Source organism: Bradysia coprophila, chromosome X (assembly GCF_014529535.1).
Source record: "Bradysia coprophila strain Holo2 chromosome X, BU_Bcop_v1, whole genome shotgun sequence".
Taxonomy (NCBI): Eukaryota; Metazoa; Arthropoda; class Insecta; order Diptera; family Sciaridae; genus Bradysia; species Bradysia coprophila.
In genome coordinates, this window is record NC_050737.1 from 2581581 (window position 1) to 2603601 (window position 22021).

The 22021-nt window shown below is 34.4% G+C and overlaps 2 protein-coding genes and 1 long non-coding RNA gene across 3 annotated transcripts; 1 reads left to right on the plus strand and 2 right to left on the minus strand.

Moving 5' to 3' along the window:
• Window positions 1-212: 212 nt before the first annotated feature.
• LOC119082911 lies at window positions 213-8165 on the minus strand. The gene is made up of 3 exons (XM_037192570.1): window positions 7963-8165; window positions 1898-2021; window positions 213-972 (listed from the first exon to the last, which is right to left on the minus strand). The coding sequence occupies exons 1-3, from the start codon at window positions 8002-8004 to the stop codon at window positions 758-760; spliced, it is 381 nt and encodes a 126-aa protein (XP_037048465.1). The 5' UTR covers window positions 8005-8165; the 3' UTR covers window positions 213-757.
• Window positions 4603-21189, plus strand: LOC119082990. The gene is made up of 3 exons (XR_005088765.1): window positions 4603-4612; window positions 18955-18963; window positions 21160-21189. It is a non-coding gene; the product is annotated as an uncharacterized LOC119082990 (long non-coding RNA).
• On the minus strand, window positions 9006-11452 carry LOC119082053. The gene is made up of 2 exons (XM_037191386.1): window positions 11406-11452; window positions 9006-11267 (listed from the first exon to the last, which is right to left on the minus strand). The coding sequence occupies exons 1-2, from the start codon at window positions 11409-11411 to the stop codon at window positions 9573-9575; spliced, it is 1701 nt and encodes a 566-aa protein (XP_037047281.1). The 5' UTR covers window positions 11412-11452; the 3' UTR covers window positions 9006-9572.
• Window positions 21190-22021: the final 832 nt, after the last annotated feature.

Genomic DNA, 22021 nt, shown 5'->3' on the forward strand with positions numbered 1-22021 from the left:
AATTTGACCTTAAAAAAAGTTACGAATCGTATGGACCACGTGCTTCTAAACATTACCGTGACAACTGTCAAGTTACGAATTCTTAAATTCACGAGAATCGGCACCATGTACATGTGTATGACATAAGCGAAGCTTATGGTGCTAAAAAAAGGAGATGACGCGACGCTTAAAAAATCTCCTCATAGAATTTTTTGTCGATACGAAAATCTTTCTTCCTTTTCAAGTGTATTTTAATACAATAAAAACGTTTACAAAATATATAAAAAAAACATACAAATATTTGAAATATAGTAATAAAGCAAGGTGCGTGCATGTAATGGCCTGGACTACGATTCTCATGCCGTTCGTAACTCCTATTATTTGTAACTTGACAGTTGCATGTATAAAATCCCATAAGAACAGTCAGGTTACAAATTCTTAAAGTTACGAACGGCATGAGAATCTACACCCTGGGCCTCAATTCTCATTCGTAACTTTAAGAATTCGTAACTTGACAGTTCTTATGGGATTTTACACAGGCAACTGTCAAGTTAGCAATATTTTGAGTTACGAATTTATGAGAATTGAGACCCTGGCCTTAATTCTGAAAAAAGTTTAGATATTGTCTCAAATCAGTAGTAGTTCTACGAAATTTCGATTTTTCTTTTGTCTTTCCAATTGCCAAACATCGCAATAATATTTTTTTTAGTTAATAAAATTGATTTGTCTCTATTTTATAAAAGATGTGCCTCCAAAAATTAATTACAATTTGTCAAGTTTAATCTCTGAATGTAAGAATGGTGTCCAAGAAGAACAGTACTCCATTTATGATTGCCAAAGAACCTTTTGTTAATGCGAGTTTTCTTGTGTCAGTTTTAAATCCATTTTCCCAATGTTGAATGACCATCACGCCGGCGGCAATGAACAGGGCTGCTCCAATTAAACTGAAGAAAATATCGATACGTTTGTTGATTGGAGTGTTCATCACGTATCCTAAAAGAAAAGATGCATTCAGTGATGTGATTGCTGCCGTCTTTATTTAAAAAAAATCTTTGGGGGAAAGAGACAAAAAATTACACGGATCTATTTTTATAAAATGATTTTCCGTAGTAATGTCTCTAGCGCCGCCAATTTTTAGCAACACACAGTATTGTTGAAACGAAATACCGACGTGAGTGCGTGGAGACGTTTACACAGAAGCCACTTGAAAACTAACACATGACACACACGTAATGTCGTATTACGTGTTTGCTTTTGTAAATGTGTCATTATTTACTTGATTTCATTTTATGACTGTGATGGTTGCTTCCTCCGTTTACTGCCTGACGAAGAATACAAAATCTTTTAGCACTGAATGAAATGACTTCAATCAAGTAACCTCTTAAAATGAAACTGGTCAAAGGTGGTCATGAATCAGGGTATAAATACGAGGTACTTGTAAAGAAAAAAGTCAGAATAAAGATGAACGTTGAACGGGCAACATGCCCTAATAGAAGTGTTTTTCTCAAATGTAGGTGGTGGTATGATCCTAACTGTAGCCAGTTGGAATTATGGTTTATTGCCGTAGCCATACCATCGCAGTAGTAGTGTAGCTAGGCCAACGGACGTAATAGCACATTTTGTCTTTGCTTTTTCAATTGAAAGGTGACTAACACGTATTTATTAGAAATTAAACAAAAGTACGTGAGAACAATTAGTTTTGCCTGAGGAACAGAACCAAATTTTAAAACTGGGGATAGCTACTCCCAATTAGTTTTTATCAACATTTGCTCTCTCTGTGTCTCTTTTATGAATTTCCTTCTTCCCCTTAGATGACATGACTTCATTAGAGGGCACACTAAAAAGACGTACTGAACGTCGGCTCTCCCCTCATTGAACGACTAATAGGATCCGACTTAATAAATCTCCCTTTAGTTACCTGCGAACAATCCAACTAAAATGATGGTGTACCCTACGAATGTACCAGCAGTAATGAGAATCGTATGCATATCGCTTTGTTCCATGCTGTTATAATGCAGACCCAAACAGGTAATGGTAAGTACCTAAAAAAATAAAAATAGAAATTCGTTATTTTGTTTCCTATGATAAACGATAATAAAATTAAGCGGAATAAGTAATGGTAACTTAATGACCGATAAAAAAAAAACATCAACTTAAAACAAAAACGTTCAGCGCATTTCTGATTCGGTTTACCAGTGGTTCACAGAATGTCATTATTCATTTTCGCTGTGATTCTAATTCTTTCCACATAAACTTTGTTCCCTGTCAGCGTTTAACATGCATTTACACTATTAACGTTGACAAGACATAATGTTAGATAATTGGGATGAACAGATGGAATTTATAATTCTATGCGGCTTACGGAACGTACGTACGTAAGTTGAGATTGATTGCTTTGACACTATAGGTGTAGGTTTTGTCTAAAGAAAGTTTAAAGTTTTATAATATTGAAGAGGTTGAACAATGTTCAATAAACATGCGTGATTGTTGTATTCTTCCCTGAGAACTAATAAATTATAATCAAAAACTACATTATATTGATACTTCTTTTCACTTTATGGTCGATACAGTTAGAGGCAGTAAAATTTCAGCATGAATTTGCTTCAGCTGTTTTTCGGCTAACCCACACAAACAATCAAAACTGTTTATACGTCTTTATACAGATTTGCCACTACCTTTATTATTGGTATAACCAGTAGAAACGGTTTTGACTGGACGTGTGGAACAACTCACTGCATAAAATAGCCCCAAGGCAGATCCACAGGCCAAGTCTGGCCTGCAATATTCGGATTATCAATGTTTAATGTTTAAAGAACGCTTGTTTTCTATACTATTCAGATCGAAGAACTATTCTTAGGTAGACTTAAACGATGTTGATCTTGTGATAAATGATATATCCATATAGCATATATATCTCAGGATTAATGTTGAATATTTGAGAAATCATCGAGAAGTCTTGATTGCTTTTCTACTTTTTTCCTCTAGGCAATGCATCGAATTTAGTATGATTTGTAGTCAACCACACCAGCTTTCCGTTAAATACAAGAATAAACAAGACAAGAATATCACCGCAACAACATCATCATGTTACTTCTTTCGATCTAACTATTTTCAACAGCTTAATGAAATGTCTTTTACTTCAATTGTTTTAACCTAAGGTTACACTGATTAGGTTTTTACTATTATTTTTGTTGTAGATGTTAATAGGATAAAACCTTGGCGCTGAAACTTGTGCGATGGAGGCAATTTGTTGATGCCTTGTGCTCCCCCGCGGAGTAAGACAAGATGATGAGATGTTAATGAGTGTGTTTCTGTAACGTTTCTGGAACGGTGTGATGAAAAATAATGTAAATAGGGTCGCGGCACTACCTTCGATTTTCTTTTTCATATTCTCGTTGAGGGACTTGAGGGATTACAAACGACTTTGAGTAAAAATGGTTATCGCAACGATTAGAAGAACTGATTCTAGGTTAATTTGTGTAAGATTGGCTTTTCTCGGCAGCCTCGAAATTTCGAAATTTTTAATAGCGATATGTCTGAGAGAACGAGTATTTGATACTTTTTGAATGTCGATATTGGTAGAGAGGTAAATGATCTAATAATAGATTTTACAAACGTTTTCTAGATCCACCAATAATTGAAAAAGTTTGTTTTTACCACCCCCGGCGAAACTTGAACGCACCTTCAACATGCAAGTTGACTCTTTTTCAATAAAATAATAACTTCTGACTAGCCGTTAGTCCAGGATACCATACACATACACATCAATTTCTTTGCAACGAGGTCATTCTACGACGAAATTTTCAATAAATTCATATTTGAAGATATTTTTCTTAACATTGACATGCAATCTTTTTTAGAAATATTCCAAGCAGCTTAAACCACTTCAACCAATTCATGAAGAATCATGATGCTCATTTTTGGAAGTGTAATATTCAATCCGGACATAATAAGAAATAAATTATGTAATGAGGGGCTAGTTTTCTAAGTAGATTAACTTTCCCACTCACGTTAAATTTTAAAATTTACATTATAGAATTACCAGAAATTTATCAAGATCAAAATCTATTACTTCAGCAGCCTATAAGCCCACTGTTGTGAACAAAAAAGGAAAAAAGTAAATATGATGCTATCTTTCAAAACAGCACAACGGACCAGCCTTGATGCATGGAAACATCTATTCTTGACTCATATACCCACTTACTACCCTTATTCAACAATAACAACAACAAAATCTTTGTTATTGGTCCTTCCCGCGAAATGACATTGTGTGTTTATTTTGGATCATAACATTTCATTAAAACGTGAAAACAATTCCAATTAAACCAAACTAATGAAGTAATGTGTACACATTCGCCGATATAATCATCCATATTTGTCATTCGATTCGATGTAAGTACCATATCAAATTAAGATTCTTCATATAGTTTTCTGCGTATTAAACGCCAGATAATGTGATGAGTGTTTTGTACGATGATGTCATTGCTTTTTGAATGCATAACGAATGTGTATAACAACATAAATATGTGGTTGATATATTTGCCATTCATGAGTTTATTATGTCATAAAAGTGATACAATAAAAGGAAAACTATTTTTATAAAATCGAGTCTCTGCAGCATAAGATTATCAAAGTTGATTATAATGACACTTTCATGCGTGGAACGTTAGAACGTTGGAAACTTGGCTAAATTTCACTTAAAGCGGAAAATAATATTATCAATATTATCAATATTATTATGATAGAAATGGATTACGTAGGACTGCTTTTTTGACATTTTAGAAGTAACATAACGTCGTATTGGTAGGTTAAGTTGATAGGCGCTTATTGGTAAATTCATTTACCGAATTTATTGTTCGGAATTTTTGGTAAATTTCGGAAATTTTAGGTAAATTTAAAAAAATTCTGTAAATGAATTTACCAATAATATGCACTGGTTGGTTGAATGTAAAGGAATGCCCTGACAGTGCCAATTTTAATAGAATTAAATTTTTAAAAATTCTTAAATTTTATAAGCGATTTTCGCTAATATTTACTCCTAAGATCAATAACTATGTTCGGTTTTCTTGACTTTCAGTTGTTTTTGATGCCGAGCCATCCAACTAACTCCGTATCAATTATTTCTCATTTCAAACAAAAAAAGTTTTGGAGAACTTAATTCCAGAGCCTATTGGCTCTGATCCTGGAAGAATTACAACGTCTTGAGAACTGCGATAATCATCGAAAAATTGTATTTTGCCCAGTTATTATGTCAATGCAAAGGGCAAAACACCAATGCGTATTGAAACACACAGGGCACAATAAACTAGGAAATTAAAAACTCGTAAAGATAGTTAACCGCTAATTTTTCCTACCCTTACAATGGTTTATTATGAAAAGATTGGAGGCTCGATAACCGGTCGGTTCATTTTCACTTGTTGATATAACTGAAGCAAATATTTTGGATGACGGAGTCAATGAGGTCATAACTTAGAAAATGTATGCTTTCTATTTATGATGATGTCAAGATCATGAACATAATAAATTTAATGAAATTAATAACTTCCCACATTCATTTTGGTAGCAATTTTAAATATAGAAACATTCTCATGAGCTAATGTTATACAAGCGAACCGGTTTCGAAAATTACAACATTAAAACAAAACAAAATCACGCACAAAAACTGAATGAGCATCATTATTCATGTATCCTACGCCGGTTCTGATACTATTTCTCATAATGATAGGCGAGTCTAAATTTCAAGTCACTGGAGTGTCATCAGTTACCTCACTGTTATAAAAGAAAAAAAAAACGAAAATACTTTTTGGCTAGCATTGTTGCCCGGGTTGGGCCAGGTTTGTTTTGTTTCGAAGAGTGATTAGATTAGCAAAGCAAACATTTTGAGTTTATTGCTCAGCCATGAACACAAAATAAATTAGTCACCTCTTCTGACTAACCACTCCACTAGTAAACGTAATAAAATGCATCTACTACCAATTATTGGATGAGATGTTCTCATAGCATGAGGCTCATACTAGACTCACTATTCATTCTTTCTATCCATATATTTTAGATCGCTTACCAATTGAAATAAAAACGGTTTGCCTGGAAATTATATCCCTTAAATGATATTTCCAGTCTCTGGAGGTAAATCGTAAGTTAAAGAAAGGAGGCAATTTCCAAGGTACATGTTTATGAATAGTATGAAATTCTAAGAAATAATACGAAAACATGAACACCGTTTCATACTAGCCGACGATGTGTACCAGAATCTTACTGATTCTTTAATCTTTATATCTCCGCCGTTTCTGACGCAATTTTTTATTAAAGATTATTATTCATGGGCAAAATTGTTCAATTTTTACTTTAATTGAAACTGAGAATGTCATTTCCTGAGATATGAATTCTTTGAGGTCTTGTGCCGTATTTCCGTTTTAACTTACAAATATAATCATTTGTTAAAGATAATTACAGTCAGAGACAGTAAAATTTCAGCATGTATTTGCTTCAGCTGTTTTTCATCTAATCCACACATACAAAAAAAGGTTTTATTCTTGTTCATACGGTTGTAGCGCTTACACGCACACGCGTCGTAGTGGTAAATCCAAATAAAGACGTATAAACAGTTTTGATTGTTTGTGCGGATCAGCTGAAAAAACAGCTGAAGCAAATTTATGCTGAAATTTCACTGCCTCTGACTGTACCATAAAAATAAACAGCAATCTCTGGGTAGTTATCTTTTTTAGGTAAAACTTTAAACAACAGTTGTTATAGAATGAATGAAAATTTGCAATCGTTTACTGTTTGTAAATAATTGACATTTATATGAACACTTATCCTCTGTCATGGCATTGCTATTTTTCAAAGTTAATGGAAGCTTACACTTCTATCGATCTATAAGTGCTGAGACGCTCCCAAATTTGTGACGACTATATATTAATGTAGGTCGGCATCATAATGTGCGAAATTCGGAAACTTCAGATTCCTCTTGCATAAATCGTCGTATGAATCTTGGTGCAAAGTACTATATTAGGCTCACGATATGTATTAAGACGCACGGCCTACGGTCTCCTGTTAAAATAATTACACATCTTGAGCCTAATAAATTACTTTGCACTCGATGTCATAATGATTTTCCAATATTTTAATAGTTACTTTTCATCACTAACCATTAAAAAAAACGTTTCACACGTCTATCAAATGAGGTATGAGAAAGTTCACTTTTCGCAGCGACGTTGCAGAATAGTTATTTATACAACCGAGTGATGAATGCTTTTTTAGGCACTAGATGTGTAGCATTTATCATCGAGTTCTATAAAACGTTTTTTTGCAATAAAGGCAATAAATTTCGTAACTCAACATCAGTCTGCATCTTAGAGTCCTCAGTCGAAAATGTATAAGGAAGTATGATACTAAATGGGTAATCTTGTTTGCTCGTATGGTTGAAAACAATTCACAAACTTTCGCCTAAGTCAGGACATTTTCTAGCGTTTTTTGCGTTGAATACGAATTTTCCACGTGAATGTTGTAATGATGAAAATTTAATTCATTTTCAAGGAAGGTGTGTCATAAAATCGCCAAGAGTCCTTGATAAAACATCTCATTTTCCACAACTCACGCATACAGGCACGATTTTTTGTTACAAACTTTCTTAGCTTTTATAGATTACAAAATTCCAATAGAAATCGAACATATTCCTAATTGTGTTTCTTCTTCAAGACAAAAACAAAAATCTGATCGTAAACTATTACTTGGTCAAAATACACGATTATACGCTTTTACAAATCGTTCTCATGCCGCAAGCGCGATATACTCAACGAAATTTCAGAATTGGATTAATTTTTTTTGCGTACATTATTTCCAGCAAACAATCACACATGTGCCTAATTCTGAATTCTAAAAAAAATCTAAACTGTTTTTAAATGATGTAAATTTTGCGAGTTTCACTTATGTTTCTCATACAGAATTAGGTCAAAATAAGCCACTAAAATAAATTTGATTTACCAGTTCGAGCAGTTTTCCGAAAGTTAATTTGCTTAGTGCCATTGTTGTTTTAGATTTTATTTTCAAAATTCAATTACGATAAATTTGCAACAACTTGTTTAACTGTGGAATCTCTACTCTAAAATCAAAAAAAAGGTTTAATTCTGCTTAGTGGAGTTCACTGCTGAGCTATCAACAATTCGTGCACGACTGGAAACGTTAAATAAAATGCTATATCTCTATTTGATACACCGAGTGTAAACAATAATAAACATTCCACATAAAAATGCAGACTGAATCGAAAGAAAAGAGATAGAGATTTTTCAGCTTTTAATTAACAGGCGAGAGATGGCGACAAAAACGGTCTCTTAAAGCTTTCATAGTGAAAACTTTTAAATGTAAGGAATTCATTTTTTTTCGGTCATATAAATCAAGAGAGAAAAGTTTTTTGTGGTCATTCTGTTCAGGAGCGCCTTCGCAATTTTCCACCGTTTCGAATGTAACATCTGTTATCAACTGCTACGACAAAATGATATTCAAGCTTCCATTATTGAATTGAATTGAATCAGTTAAAAATACTTTTGTCAGTAGTATTAGTAGAGTCGATAGTTTGTCGTCTGTAAAAGATTTATTGTGTGAAAGAGGTGATAGTTTCATGATAAGAGTTGTAGATGAATAGTTTAGGACTGTTGAGAAAATTGATAGTTTTGATGTGAAGATTGTTAGATCCCTAGGAAGATGCACAGGGGTTGAATAGCTACTTTAACAAACTTGATGCAAAGCCGACTATAGCGAACGTACGGAAATTTTCATGCTATCCACATTGCAGATATTTTTCAATCCTTTTCTCCCAATGCAACCTCCTATAGGTGTCGAACCGATAATGGTTAATGGTATCAACTTCGGAAGGGCTTCAACATGGAAACCATCAGAGGATCATCTAGATGTCAGAAAAAATTGAGAACTATCCAGAAAATAGCCACATGAAACCGCATTAGTTATAATCCTACATCTCTATATTTGGTTATAAAACTCACAAAGGTTTGTTAGTAGTAAGTAAAATCAAAACATTTGAGGCAGTACGGTAAAATGATGGTTATAACATAAAATATGAAAAAGATAAATTCCATTTAAATCAATTGCTTGTTAGTATAATATTAGAATTCTTACAATTCGAAAATAGGGTAGAAAGGGTAGAGGAGTGTTAGTAAAAAGAATTTATAAACCAAATAACTTACACGCTACAATTATACATTGAATTTTTGTCTAAATATCTAAATTAAAACATAAAAGAGTTAGTGGATCATATCCGATTAATTATTCTTAAATGATTTACGGTGTAAATAGCGAAATTTTGAAAACGTAAATTTTAAGCACCAACTCAAGATCAAATTAAAATTATAAAAAATCATTTGATTATTTACATCACAGATAAAAAAGAAACTATTGCAACGGTCACAGTTTACTTTCGTTTTCAATTTAAATTTTGTTATATTTTAACGCTCAATTGATTGTCCGTTAGGTATACAATTATAATATCTCTTATAAAACAACGATTCCGTGACAAAATTGATTCGAGTGTCAAAGAAATAGTTTCGCAGAGAGAACGGAAAAAACAGCATTGCAACACATTACAAAATGTGGGATAAGTTATGCTCATAGACCAAAACGTCTGGCTCCGGATGGCTGTGATCTTCATAATGATAAGAAACCATACGCTTAATGGTTCGTTTGGTGATAACATCCTTCTGGTCAACTGAGTCTTCTGGTTTCGGTGCAGTTTCGGTAGTGGTTGTTGTTACTGGCTTTGTCGTCTTAGCACTATCTTCTTGGAGCTTAGCTTTGCGTTTTCTGACAATCAATTTGCGATTCACTTTCTGCGTCTTACTGGTATCTGGCACGAACGAAGTCTTTGATACGATTTCGCTTCCAGAGCCTTTGTTGTCCTTCTTAGTAACACCTTCTGGGTCATGGTATTCTTTAGTTTCGGTATAAGCCAAGCGTGTTGGAGACGATCCGGATACAAACATGCATTCTTCATGTTTCACGCCAAAATTGTCTTTGCATTGATAACAAGTTAAGTCTCCCTTGCTCTCCTTTTTGCACTGGGACCAATCCTTTGTTTTGAATTCTGCTAGCACGTCCTCAACATTTTTCTTCGAATCATAGTTCGGCAAAAACTCTACTTCACCGCTGTCATCGGTGTCCTCGCGTCTCTGCAATTTGCCATTTTTGGATTCAGGAAATACATGCGAGAAGTATCGTTCGTAGGTGCGATCGGATTTATCGTCATTTTTGTACAAAAATGGGTCCAATCCAATAACTTCCCGTTGTGGTCGGCTTTCTTCAGCCTTGTAGTTGGCGCTATATCTCCGTTGATTCGGGTTTCGTTGGCGGCGCTGTGGTGGTGGATTCTTCGGTGCAGTATAGGCGGCTGATTCTTTTTTCGGCAATGGTCGTCGTTGGCCACGTCCTCGTGGAGCTGGTGTGGTTGATGGTTTCACTTTCTTTTCATTTTGATTGCTTGCTTCTTCGTCGCCCTCCCAATCTTCTTCCGGTTTATCTTCATCTTCCTCTTCGCTGTCCTCGTCTTTCTTCTTTTTTTCATCGTCCTTGCTGTTGTATGCTCGTTGCTTAATGTAAGCGTATTTCTTATCGGCAGGAGCAGAACTGAACGAACATGATTCTGAATGTGCACCACTAACTGGATCCTTACAAGTACTGCATGTCATCTCACCCTTCACAACCACTTTACAATTTTTTGGGTTCTGCTTGATTTCAGCTTCTTGTTTCTGAGATAATGACTTAATTCGATCATACTCATTATCATTGTATGCATTATCGTAATGATGTTCCTTATCGATTTGTTCAACTTCTTTCGGAACCTGTCGATACTTTGAGTTTTTCTCGTTACCTTCATCATCATCATGATATTCGGACTGCTTCTGGTCAGTTTTATCAAAATATTTCTGTAGAAATGAACTGTAACTATCGACATAATCATTTTTCGGTCCTAGAGCACTTCGGACAAAACGACCCTCAGCATCATCTGGCGACACATACAAATCGGATAATGTAAACTCGGGTGTCGAAGAAATTCTAGCGAAATCACTTAGATCGTGCGTGGCAAACCGTTTCTGAATGGATTTAGCGTCGGAACTTTCATCATCAAAATCATCATGATTGAATGCCGGGTCGGGGTAAAGCGATTGTGATTTAGCTCCGCCACCGGACGAGTGAAACACTTCAAAATCATTCGAATAATCCGAACACATCACCTGATTGTATAAGATAGTGCTCATGGCTAAGATCCATGTTGAAAAGTTCTGTAAGTTAAATTAGAAAAGGAAGAACTTGAGTCACATTGCATTAGAATTTTATAAACTTAGTTCAAGGCACAATATATATAATCTGAACAATATGCACAATGTCAATCCTAAATTTCACTGGATGGAACACGTTACCTTCATTATTAATTGACTTCGCGCACTGTATATCCACAATTCACTAACGACTGTTCCAACGAAACTGAAATCAATATTATCAATAGTATCTCTTTTATACCCAACGATTTGAAACTGATTGTGGTAACCGAAAATTGCATGTTTAAGTAAGTGTTGATTTTTCACTTATTTTTTTTGTAGAAATTCGGACTGCAATACAAAATATAACACAATTCATGCCTCTATCTCTCAACAGGTAAATTTGTTTCTCTTTGTTAGAAAATCATTTGGTTAATCAACCATGATGCTTGGTATCGCCGTGAATTAGTCCAAATGGATGTATTCGAGTATATCAGGGCATTAGTGCCTAGAGCACCGCTGCAAAAAACGATTGAAAATTTTTGTGTATGTTCTGTAATCGATTATGACTTTCGGTGATAAGATGTGGTTGGATATGGGCTATGGATTTACGTGCATGACATCTAAATGCGACAATCAGTGAAAGCCGTTAACGGATCGCTTTGCATTGTTTCGGAGGCGGTGTTGTTGTTGTTGTTGTTTCTCTGAAGAACTAATTTTATTACGCAAATCGCGTTAAATTGAAGAAAACTGTATTATGTCTGGTTAGTCACTTGTGATGGCTTGTTGCGGTTTCAGTGAAACAGCTTCCTGTACAATAAGTCATTGAAAGGTATTATTGTTATTTCATTGATATTACTGACCATTACCATCAATGTAATACCCTAAATGAATCATCCAATTCCTAACCTTGTCTAACTTCAGAAGCACAGATATTCGAAACGTGGCTTAGGTACAGGGCATCATCATACCCACTCCAAATGTATTATAATCTGAGTAACCATCTAAGTTCTAAGACACCTTGTCTAATTAGATGAATTGATCCATTTGTGACCAAAAGCAGTATAGTAGTGTATACTGAGAATTCATCAGAGTTTGTGGTTCCTAATTTTCTGCTGTTTTATTCATTCTGCTTTTCTTGCTGCTTTGAAAGGTGTACTCTTCTAGCGCGATCCCTTCAATATTTTACTGGATGTAGTCAAATAATATATTGGGAAGTGGATATAACTGTAATACATGCTGATGTAGGGGAAAGTTTTTTTTCCTGTCCATCGTATACAGTATAGAATGTAAGTCGTAGAACCCCTTTTGTTTCCATATTGTCCTGTGCGGACTATAAACTTTCCACTCGGTAAAATATCTCCAAACGAGGACTCTAATCTACTATTATCTACTATTATACTTTCGTCTAGTAGAATTTATGTGAAAGTTAATGAGTTAGTTTCTACTATATAGAAGCACAATAGTCAGAATATAGCACGTCGTCGTCTAAAATGAGACAGAACAGTAGACAGTAATTTATCAAACTAGCATAGATAAAAATGGTGAACATTGAAAACGTTTAGGAAATTAATAGTATTAATTAGACGACTAATCATAGCTGTTTTTTTTTGTCTCAAGCCCCAGGTACAATCGCTAAACCGAACTGGTGTACATACGTTATTTTGCACCAGCTGGTCACATACAATTCCAAATTTAGTATGGAAATGAAAACTAATATTGAGATATCTTTGCTGTTTTAAGTGGTTTTTCATATTTTTTTGGACCAAAATGTTTTAAAATGTGTTTGGAATCGATTGGCATTAACAGATTGTGTGAAAATATTTTTTACTATTTTATTATTTTGTTAATGTCAACAATTTTAGTTTTCATTTCCATACTAAATCGCAAAATAGAAAAACTGACAGATCGTAACAAAGGAGAAAAAGCTCTCTCTGGCGTATAAATTTATACGACTAATGGCGTGGATTCAATTTCATTTTTTTAATATTTATAACAGGAAACACCAGTAAAAAGCTAATGAAAATCCCAAGTTAATAAAAAGCTTAACCACTAGACGAGCTTTTTTGGTTGTTTACTTAATGAAATTAATGGACGTATAGACGTCTATATGACTTGTTCATTCATTCATCATTTATTTTCCCATCATTCAATGTTAACCCTATACAAAAATTTGCACATAATTTCGTTGGCCCACAACAGTAAGACAAAAACAGAAGAAAAAAAAGTAAAAAAAAAAGAATTTACACTTATCCCAATATTTATTTGTGCTGTATCCAACCCTCGAGACCAACACTATCATACAGACTTTTTAGCCCCGTACGAAGTACTGGGGGCTTATAAGATTAATATGCCGTTTGTAACACGTCGAATTGGAAGCAGACAGTAAGGGCAAAGCATTTGGTTATGTTAATAGATGACGAATCCGCAATAAAAAAAATGTCCGTCCGTCCGTCCGTCCGTCTGTCTGTGACCCCTCTAGCTTGAGCAAATCACAACCTTTTTTCAAAATTCTTTTTTTCCCCGATTGGTATCGACAAAAGTAAGGTCAAGTTCGAAAATGGGCATGGTAGGGTCGGCCCTTCCAGAGCTAGGGCCCTATAGATGTTTTTCAGTCTTTCGACGATATCTACCGAAATACGCACGCAATACCTGCTTGTGATATATCAAATGAAAGGTATTGACGAGTTGAACAAAGTTGCTGAACATTGTTTTTGAGTAAGATGCAACGTGGGCTTGTTGGGAGGGCTCAAATATCGACCTTAAGTGTTTTTTGCACATAAATCGAGTAAATCTCATCCGATTTTGCTAGACTTTGTTTTATTTGAGAGATAAATGAATGCCGAATAGAATGATGGCGAAAAAAGTTTCAAATTTGGGCCCTTGGACTAAGGCCGCTACTCGGCCCTAAGTGTTTTTTGCACATAAATCGAGTAAATCTCATCCGATTTTGCTAGATTTTGTTTTATTTGAGAGATAATTGAATGCCGAATAGAATGATGGCAAAAAAAGTTTCAAATTTGGGCCCTTGGACTAAGGCCGCTACTCGGCCCTAAGTGTTTTTTGCACATAAATCGAGTAAATCTCATCCTATTTTGCTAGATTTAGTTTTTTATGGAAGGTAATTGAATACCGAAAAGAACGTGGCGAAAAAAGTTTCAAATTTGGGCCCTTGGACTAAGGCCGCTACTCGGCCCTAAGTGTTTTTTTGCACATAAATCGAGTAAATCTCATCCGATTTTGCTAGATTTTGTTTTATTTGAGAGATAATTGAATGCCGAATAGAATGATGGCAAAAAAAGTTTCAAATTTGGGCCCTTGGACTAAGGCCGCTACTCGGCCCTAAGTGTTTTTTGCACAATAATCGAGTATATCTCATCCTATTTTGCTAGATTTAGTTTTTTATGGAAGGTAATTGAATACCGAAAAGAACGTGGCGAAAAAAGTTTCAAATTTGGGCCCTTGGACTAAGGCCGCTACTCGGCCCTAAGTGTTTTTTGCACATAAATCGAGTAAATCTCATCCGATTTTGCTAGTTTTATTTTCATTTGAGAGATAATTGAATACCCAATAGAAAGTTGGCAAAAAATTTTGGGTTTCTAAAATAATATTGTAAATTGTTGGTTTTATTTGAGAGGTACTTCGTACGGGCTTTCGTAATTGCGCTATGCGCAATTTTAAAAATGAACACTTTCAGTAAATTTGACCACGCCCAACTTGACTTGCATTTTGGTAACAGACGCATTAGAGGGTTGTAGACGTATTAGGGTTCCGGGCGTATTACGGCTACGGACGTATTATGGTTACGGACGAAATAGGATTACGGGTCGTACGGGGCTAAGTCGCAGCAAACGCTCCGACTGTTCTGATGCCTTGTTTCAATAAATTTTGAGCCATAAATTTATTCAAATTATTCAACAGTATATCGTCTAAAGCGCCGTTTAAATTATGAAACACCAAATTTAGAAGAAGCAAGGAAGGCATCGGGGAATTTGGCACGCGAAACAAAAAACTGACATTTTTAACATCCATTTTTCACAACCTCGCACACGTAAATTTAATGCTATGAATATTTGTTATCCCTGTCAAAATTTTGGTAACGGGAAATTTTGTGCGAGTTCACCTTTTACGTAGTTGAAAAATGTGTCGTCTTAAGTACTGTGTGCCAGATTACCCTACGCCGAGTTATAAATTCTCGAGCGTTGTAAACACTTGGGAAGCAAAGGAAGGTCGTCAGCTCTCAAATAAAGGAAGGTGCTGAAACTTCGTCTTACCGACGCAATCTATTCTTAAGAAAAGGAAGACAAATTTTTACCAACTTTTTCAGATTTGTCCTTACTTAAAGAAAATCTAAACTTTGAGGCAAAAATTCATTCAGAAATCACCAAAACTTCTTTCTTGCCGAAACATCTCCTTCAAGAGCTGTGTACTGATAATATAAATATTATATCGGTCCACTTTTCTTGCTTTCAAACCGAAAAATTAGAAAAATTGATTTCATCTTCATCGCAAGACGGTAAAAGAAACACGATTTGAAACATTCCTAAAAATAATTTAAAATATATTTGAGGTATTACACTTTTTGTTTGTACTTTAACGGTGTTCATTTTGTGTTTTCATCTAAAAATAGTAACATCCTAAGTAAATAACGTGTGTTCATCGTGTTCATCAACTGTTTGGTTAAAATGTGTCATAATAAAACTAGGAACTCTATTCAAATAACAACCGTGAGATACACAAATGATCTAGTCAACAAACCGAAAACGGTGTAAAATTTTGTCTACTTTATCCATGTAAGATGTTCCAACGAAAATCAAATCACAAATTTACAACCAAATCGGAAAGTAATTCTGAATAATTCTTTGAAGACTTCAGCGATTTTTTCAAACCACGACAATCCTCCTCCGGCGACATTAACGGGTCATCCAAGAGTTTAAGCACTTTGTAACTGTCTTCGTCTTCAGCAATTGTTTTGGTTTTACTTTCCCTATGACTTCCCACAGACGATTCACCAATTTTTGCCTCTGCATGTTCGTTGTCCTGATGCTTTAAAATTTTAAACAAACTGAATAACAAATTGGTGTCTGGTGCTGATGTAATTTTTATTTGTCCAGTGCGTGTATTAAGTATTTCATTCCTATCCACAATGCATTCGTCCAGATTCTTATTCGGTCGATTCGGTTGTTGCCAAAATGATTTTGGAAATTTCCGATATTTCATTGGAATACCTTGAAAACTTGATAGATTTACATCGTTCTGTATGCAAGTTGTAAAAGAACGTACCTCCTATTGGAATATTAGTCTCATCGGTCCGTTGTCGCTGCAATTTGTTTGCACGGCGTTTACGTTTATTCTTCATCGTAGCCACTCACTGTATTTTTAGTAGACAATCGAATAAATAAAGACTCTTTTCCTGACTTTCATATTACTTCATCTACTTGGTATCAGATGATTATTGACATTGCGTATATTGGGTCTAGGTCAGTAATATGTCCATTGTGTTATCATGGAAACCGATTCACCCAAACAGGCCATTATGGAGTTCGCTTTTAATAGTATATATCAACCATATACCAGCGGTGTGAATAAAAGTGTATACTTTATGTAATTTAGTCGTATACAATTCTCTTGTATTCGTTTTCATTTCTTTAAATTTGAGTCCAAGTTTAATTAGAATTCCTGAGCATATAATTACCACGACCAGTTGCAATTTGCTGTTTCTTTTTGTAGAAAACAAAATCGAATTATGTGCTAGATTTCTTCTTATTTGAAATGTTTGAGAGAGCTTGAACGATAATTTAAGACTAACATTTAACCGATCACCGGATGTCACGGCTTAGTTTCTAAATGTAGACTTATCCAACAAAAACGTAAAAATCTATCAAACCAAAATTTAAACTGTACTCTTATTGATTGTGCTATATAATTTCAATACACAAGTTTCCCTGGGCGCCGATTCTCGAAACAAGTTACGAAAATACGAGAATCGTCGCCTGACCTTTAGTGAAAATATTCAATAAAAGCACAATGATGAATGCTGGAAGCAGACTAAATCGACATTAATTAAAATACATTGTTGTTCCACACTGATCCCATCACACTGAATGAACAAAAGACTGTAAAGAAGACTATTAATAAGTAAAGATGAAACACGAACAAAGATTCTAACAATAATAACATCAACAATAACAGGGAAGGAATCGTATCAAAATACCGGTATCAAATCTGCTACTTCGTTTGATCGTTTGAATTTTCAACATGTAACATATCATTTCCATGTCTTTTACTTCAACAGACTAAACATTCTTTTTGTCATATTTAAAGACAGCACAACTGGTGGAATCGCTAGAGCACAGATTCTAATGAATTTAAGAATTCGTAACTTAACAGTTGTCATTTTTAAATATTAACAAGTTACGATGGTTCTTAAAGTTACGTATATCATGTATCTTAACTTTAAAACACTACCTTGGTAATACTGACACATACTTGATGCAATAGATTAAGGTTAGCTAGTTTAGTATCTGATTTTACGTAGCAGGGGTTTTCCGTTTGAAATAAAATGAAACTCCTTCTACTGCGTTTCAATATTTATTTTATCAATCTTACATCTACTGGATGCTAAAACAGAAACATTCCCGAACGGTTTCGGAACAACAGTTGGTATAATGCACGTGTAACTTGTAACTTGTAAAAATTAAAATCAAAGCCCACCTCTGACCAGTGGCGATGGTGGTGGCTCGCTTGACGAACAACTAATGAGAGAACAAATGCCATACTATATCCATAGACAACAAAATTCAATCAGAAAATATATTCTAAGGCTATTTTGCTGGGTTAGTCGTTTTATGATGTCAATTTAAAAATATTTGTACATCTCATTGAAATATGTTGATATTGCAATAAAATATTAGTAAAGGACTCATCTTTAGCTTTTTTTAGTAGATAATCTTAGTAAGATTGGACATTTGAAGGAGACATTGATGGACTGAAAATAATTTCGTAAAATTGCTTTCAGTGTTGCCATCAATATGACTTTCACATGGGAGCGCCGATGCTAATCTAAACCCAAAAATTACAAATTACATGGGAAAATATTTGTTTAAAAATTACAGCACCACCATCCCATCTCTAGAGTGTAACTCTATGATTCGATCACAGCTGTTATTTGCCCTCACCTCCGAATTTACTTCGCGTAAGTATAAGTAACTACTATATTTTACTCAGCGCTGTGTTGTCCAGCGAGATAAATAGCAAGACTGTGACACTGTATACTCGGGTTGCTTACTGGGGTGACACCCGCGGATTTTCATAGTATACATTAGTAAAAACATTAGAAGCGGCGTGTTCCCGCGTATCTAATAAAATTGACCTCTTCAGCCTTGATAAATAGGACAAATGATGTGTGAAGGGCTCGATTACACAATCGCCCTGGTAAATCCATTCTCCATCAATTCTACCATAGATATATAATCTACTTTCTAACATTCAGTAGGTCTACGTTTTGCGACACTTTTAAATGTTGTACAATATTAATCAAATTTCTAAACTAAAAGAGAAAAACAAAAAGCATAAAGCTGATTAATTATTATTTCAATTTTCTTATTTTGTTTGTTTTTAAACTAATTAATATATCAGAATGGATATACTATACTAGTCTTATATCCATCGTCACGGTTAAATTTTGTTGGTATATATTACATAAAAAAAGCAAAATATAGTTGAATGAACTTATCACGCTTCAAATTTGGTTAAAAACATTTTTTTTTTGCTAAGTGTTTATGTTGGCATAATATAGACCGAAAAACTCTCGATGTGTTCAATTGTTGATTTTTTTTTGCACATATCAAAATATGGTATCAATTCACCGACGAAAAAAGAATTAATTGGTTACACCGCACGTAATATTGCATTGGAGATAATTTTATGAATGGTATCAAGATTTTAGCGTATTTTTGTTTGTAATTTGGTTCATGGGAGTAATTACATTTTGATGTACAACTCCTATAGCTGGACAATACTCTATGATACACAATGAAAGCGGAAATTCATTTATAAGATTCTGTTGGCTCTTGAGGAACTAGCACGGGCATAGTATTGACTCTGTTCCTTAAAAGCGTTCTAAGTGATCTTACATGCCTTTACGTTATGTTACTTTGCCTGAAACCCCGTTTTTTTGTTAATTTAATTTCACTGCCAAAAGCGAAGCGTTGTAAATCAATGTGTTTGCTGTTGGTTCTGGTAACAAAATTGAATTCTAGATATTTCAACACCCGCAAATTGTAACTGTACATGAGCGTGCTACTGTTTATAGCAACGTGTCTTCGAAAGATAAGGATGAAGTGCTTCATCCTTCTGTTGAGATTAATGTTTCAGATGTTTTAGGTGAGTTTGGCTTGTTGCTCTATCAGTGTAGATTGTCAGTGCCGTTGACTCGTGTGATACAGAAATCGGTTAGGATTGTAACTTGTCAGGAGCTCACACGTGTTATTAAGGATTTAGTTAGAAAGAACGACCTTGATTCTTGGATGAAGCTGATGGCTTTTCCATATATCGTTCTTAGTAGTAAGTCTAAAGGGAATGATGGCATAAATGTTATCAGGAAGAATTTAGTTGCTTTTGCAGAGTGTACTGATGTTAACCAGGCTCTGTCTAAAGTTGTAGAAACTAAGGGGATCCCTTTTAGCTTTAAGTTTGTTGACGAGGAGAGTGTGGTGGTTAATACTGCGACTAGGAAAGTGAGTGAAGGAGATATTAGGGGTGCATTGAGAGCTTTGTGCTCAAATGAGTCAGTGGCTCCGCAGGTGAAAAAAGAGGTGAAAATAGACTTCGAGATATCACCGACTGAGGTAGGAGATGTAGTTAAGGCTATTAGGAGTTCCCCTTTGAGTTCGTCAGGAGGGATAGGTTGCACTACCTCTTAAGGATAGGCAAGAGAGGCCACAGCCTTCATACTGTCTATATTTTTCGATGCACAAGAGAAGATAAAAAGATGAACTTTTGTTCGGTGAAGTTATATAGTTCCTGGGTATGCTCAAATGTTTCAGTAAAACGCAATTCTTGTTCATGATAAAATTTTATTTATTTAATTGGAAATGAATTATTATTCGTATTGATAATTATTCGTCTTCCTCTTCTTCTTTTTCTTTGTTTTGAATAGGATTCTTTAACAAAAATAATTAAAAATTCTCCGGCCGTATAAATTGCATTGTATCAATGCTCGAATACTTAAAAAAAAATAATTGTGGAAGGTGGGAATGTGGAATTGGTATATTGACACGGTTCTTACAACATTATGTAACCATATACTGTATGGGAGGTGTTTTTTTCTTACTTGTTTTCGATAAGATAATAGTTTTTGTAAAGGACACAACGAGTGGGAAAATATTTTAAATTTGTTTTCGTTAATGATGAATTCACATTAATTATTAGACAAATCAAACACTAAAACGCTTTTTCCTTTCTTCATATTTTATAAATACCTAAGAGTGCTGTGTGCTGGTCTTATTTATTAGATCAGTTTATATTTATCTAATTATATAATAGGTCGGTCATCAGCATTTTGTGTATGTTAAATGTTGAATTACCTAATTGAAAGATTTTTTTTTGCGCTGCATGTACAATTTGTTCATTTTAAGCAATTGAGATAATTTAATTCTTCAATAGAATTCACATTTTTTATAGCCCACATATTTGAATACATTTCACATGTTATGAGATTAGCCTAAGTGGCTATCGTAGAACCATAAACTGTATTGAGACGACGTAAAAGGCAATTAGTTATAAAATGTTGAGAAAATGGAAATTGATAAGAATATATGAAAAGCTCACAGTTTTTGTTCATCGTACAAAGTCGTCACTAACTACAACGTTTGCTCTACCGTTTCCTTTAAGTTCTTCAGACTATTAGAAATAGAGTTATGCTACCATTTCAAATATAACAGAGGTAGAAAGATTTGCTGATACAAATATACATCACGAACGCAATGACTTTTGTTAGTTTATTAACACCAACAGATCAGGCCTGCGCAAGCTCTGCATTCAGGCATCAATTTCAGATCATTCAAAATTAACTCAATTGCCTTAAATGTTTACGTAGGCAATAGATCAAAATTGTAATTTATAGTCAACCGCACTAGCTTTCCGATGCATATATCGGTGCTGTAACAGTAAACGTATTCAAACTTTACTTTCTAAACTTCCAGTTCAGTCTGACAGACGAACCTAAAGTTGTCATGTGAAGAGATAAAATAATAATACGTTTACTGCTGAATTGTCGCGAAATTTCGTAAGTAGTGCCTAATAATTTCACTAAATTTTATTAAAAAAATGTACTAAATTTGGTGATTTTTTTAAGTGAAATTTATTAAAATAATTCTCTTGTCGTAGGTCAATTTGAAATTTCCGGACAACTTTAAAGCTAAGGTCTAGTACATGGTTAGGCTTTTTCACATACAATTTCGAACTGTAAATGGTTGCCCCAAAATTGTACTAGAATATTCAACGAACAAATTGTACGCTCAGTTAAACACATTTTCAACATAGTACCATTACGCTACTACAACTTTATCAATAAATGTACAAAAATTAGAAGCATTTTATAATTCTCAATTCCGATTCGTCGTTTCCCATCGAAACTATACATAATATATTCGGCGCGCTACTCATTTGACATTTTCTGTTTTGCTTTCTTTAAATTCAGATATATAAAAAAATCTCACATTTACTTTCTCATCAATAATTTAGTTTTTATAGTGACCATCCATCATTGTGATTCT

Bases quoted from the DNA above. Each gene is read 5' to 3' on its own strand.
- LOC119082911 (XM_037192570.1), bottom strand. From the start codon at position 8,004: ATGGCACTAAGCAAATTAACTTTCGGAAAACTGCTCGAACTG. The intron at 2,022-7,962 runs GTAAATCAAATT...TTATTTTTTTAG, and splicing joins TCGGAAAACTGCTCGAACTG to GTACTTACCATTACCTGTTT. The intron at 973-1,897 runs GTAACTAAAGGG...CTTTTCTTTTAG, and splicing joins TTTAGTTGGATTGTTCGCAG to GATACGTGATGAACACTCCA.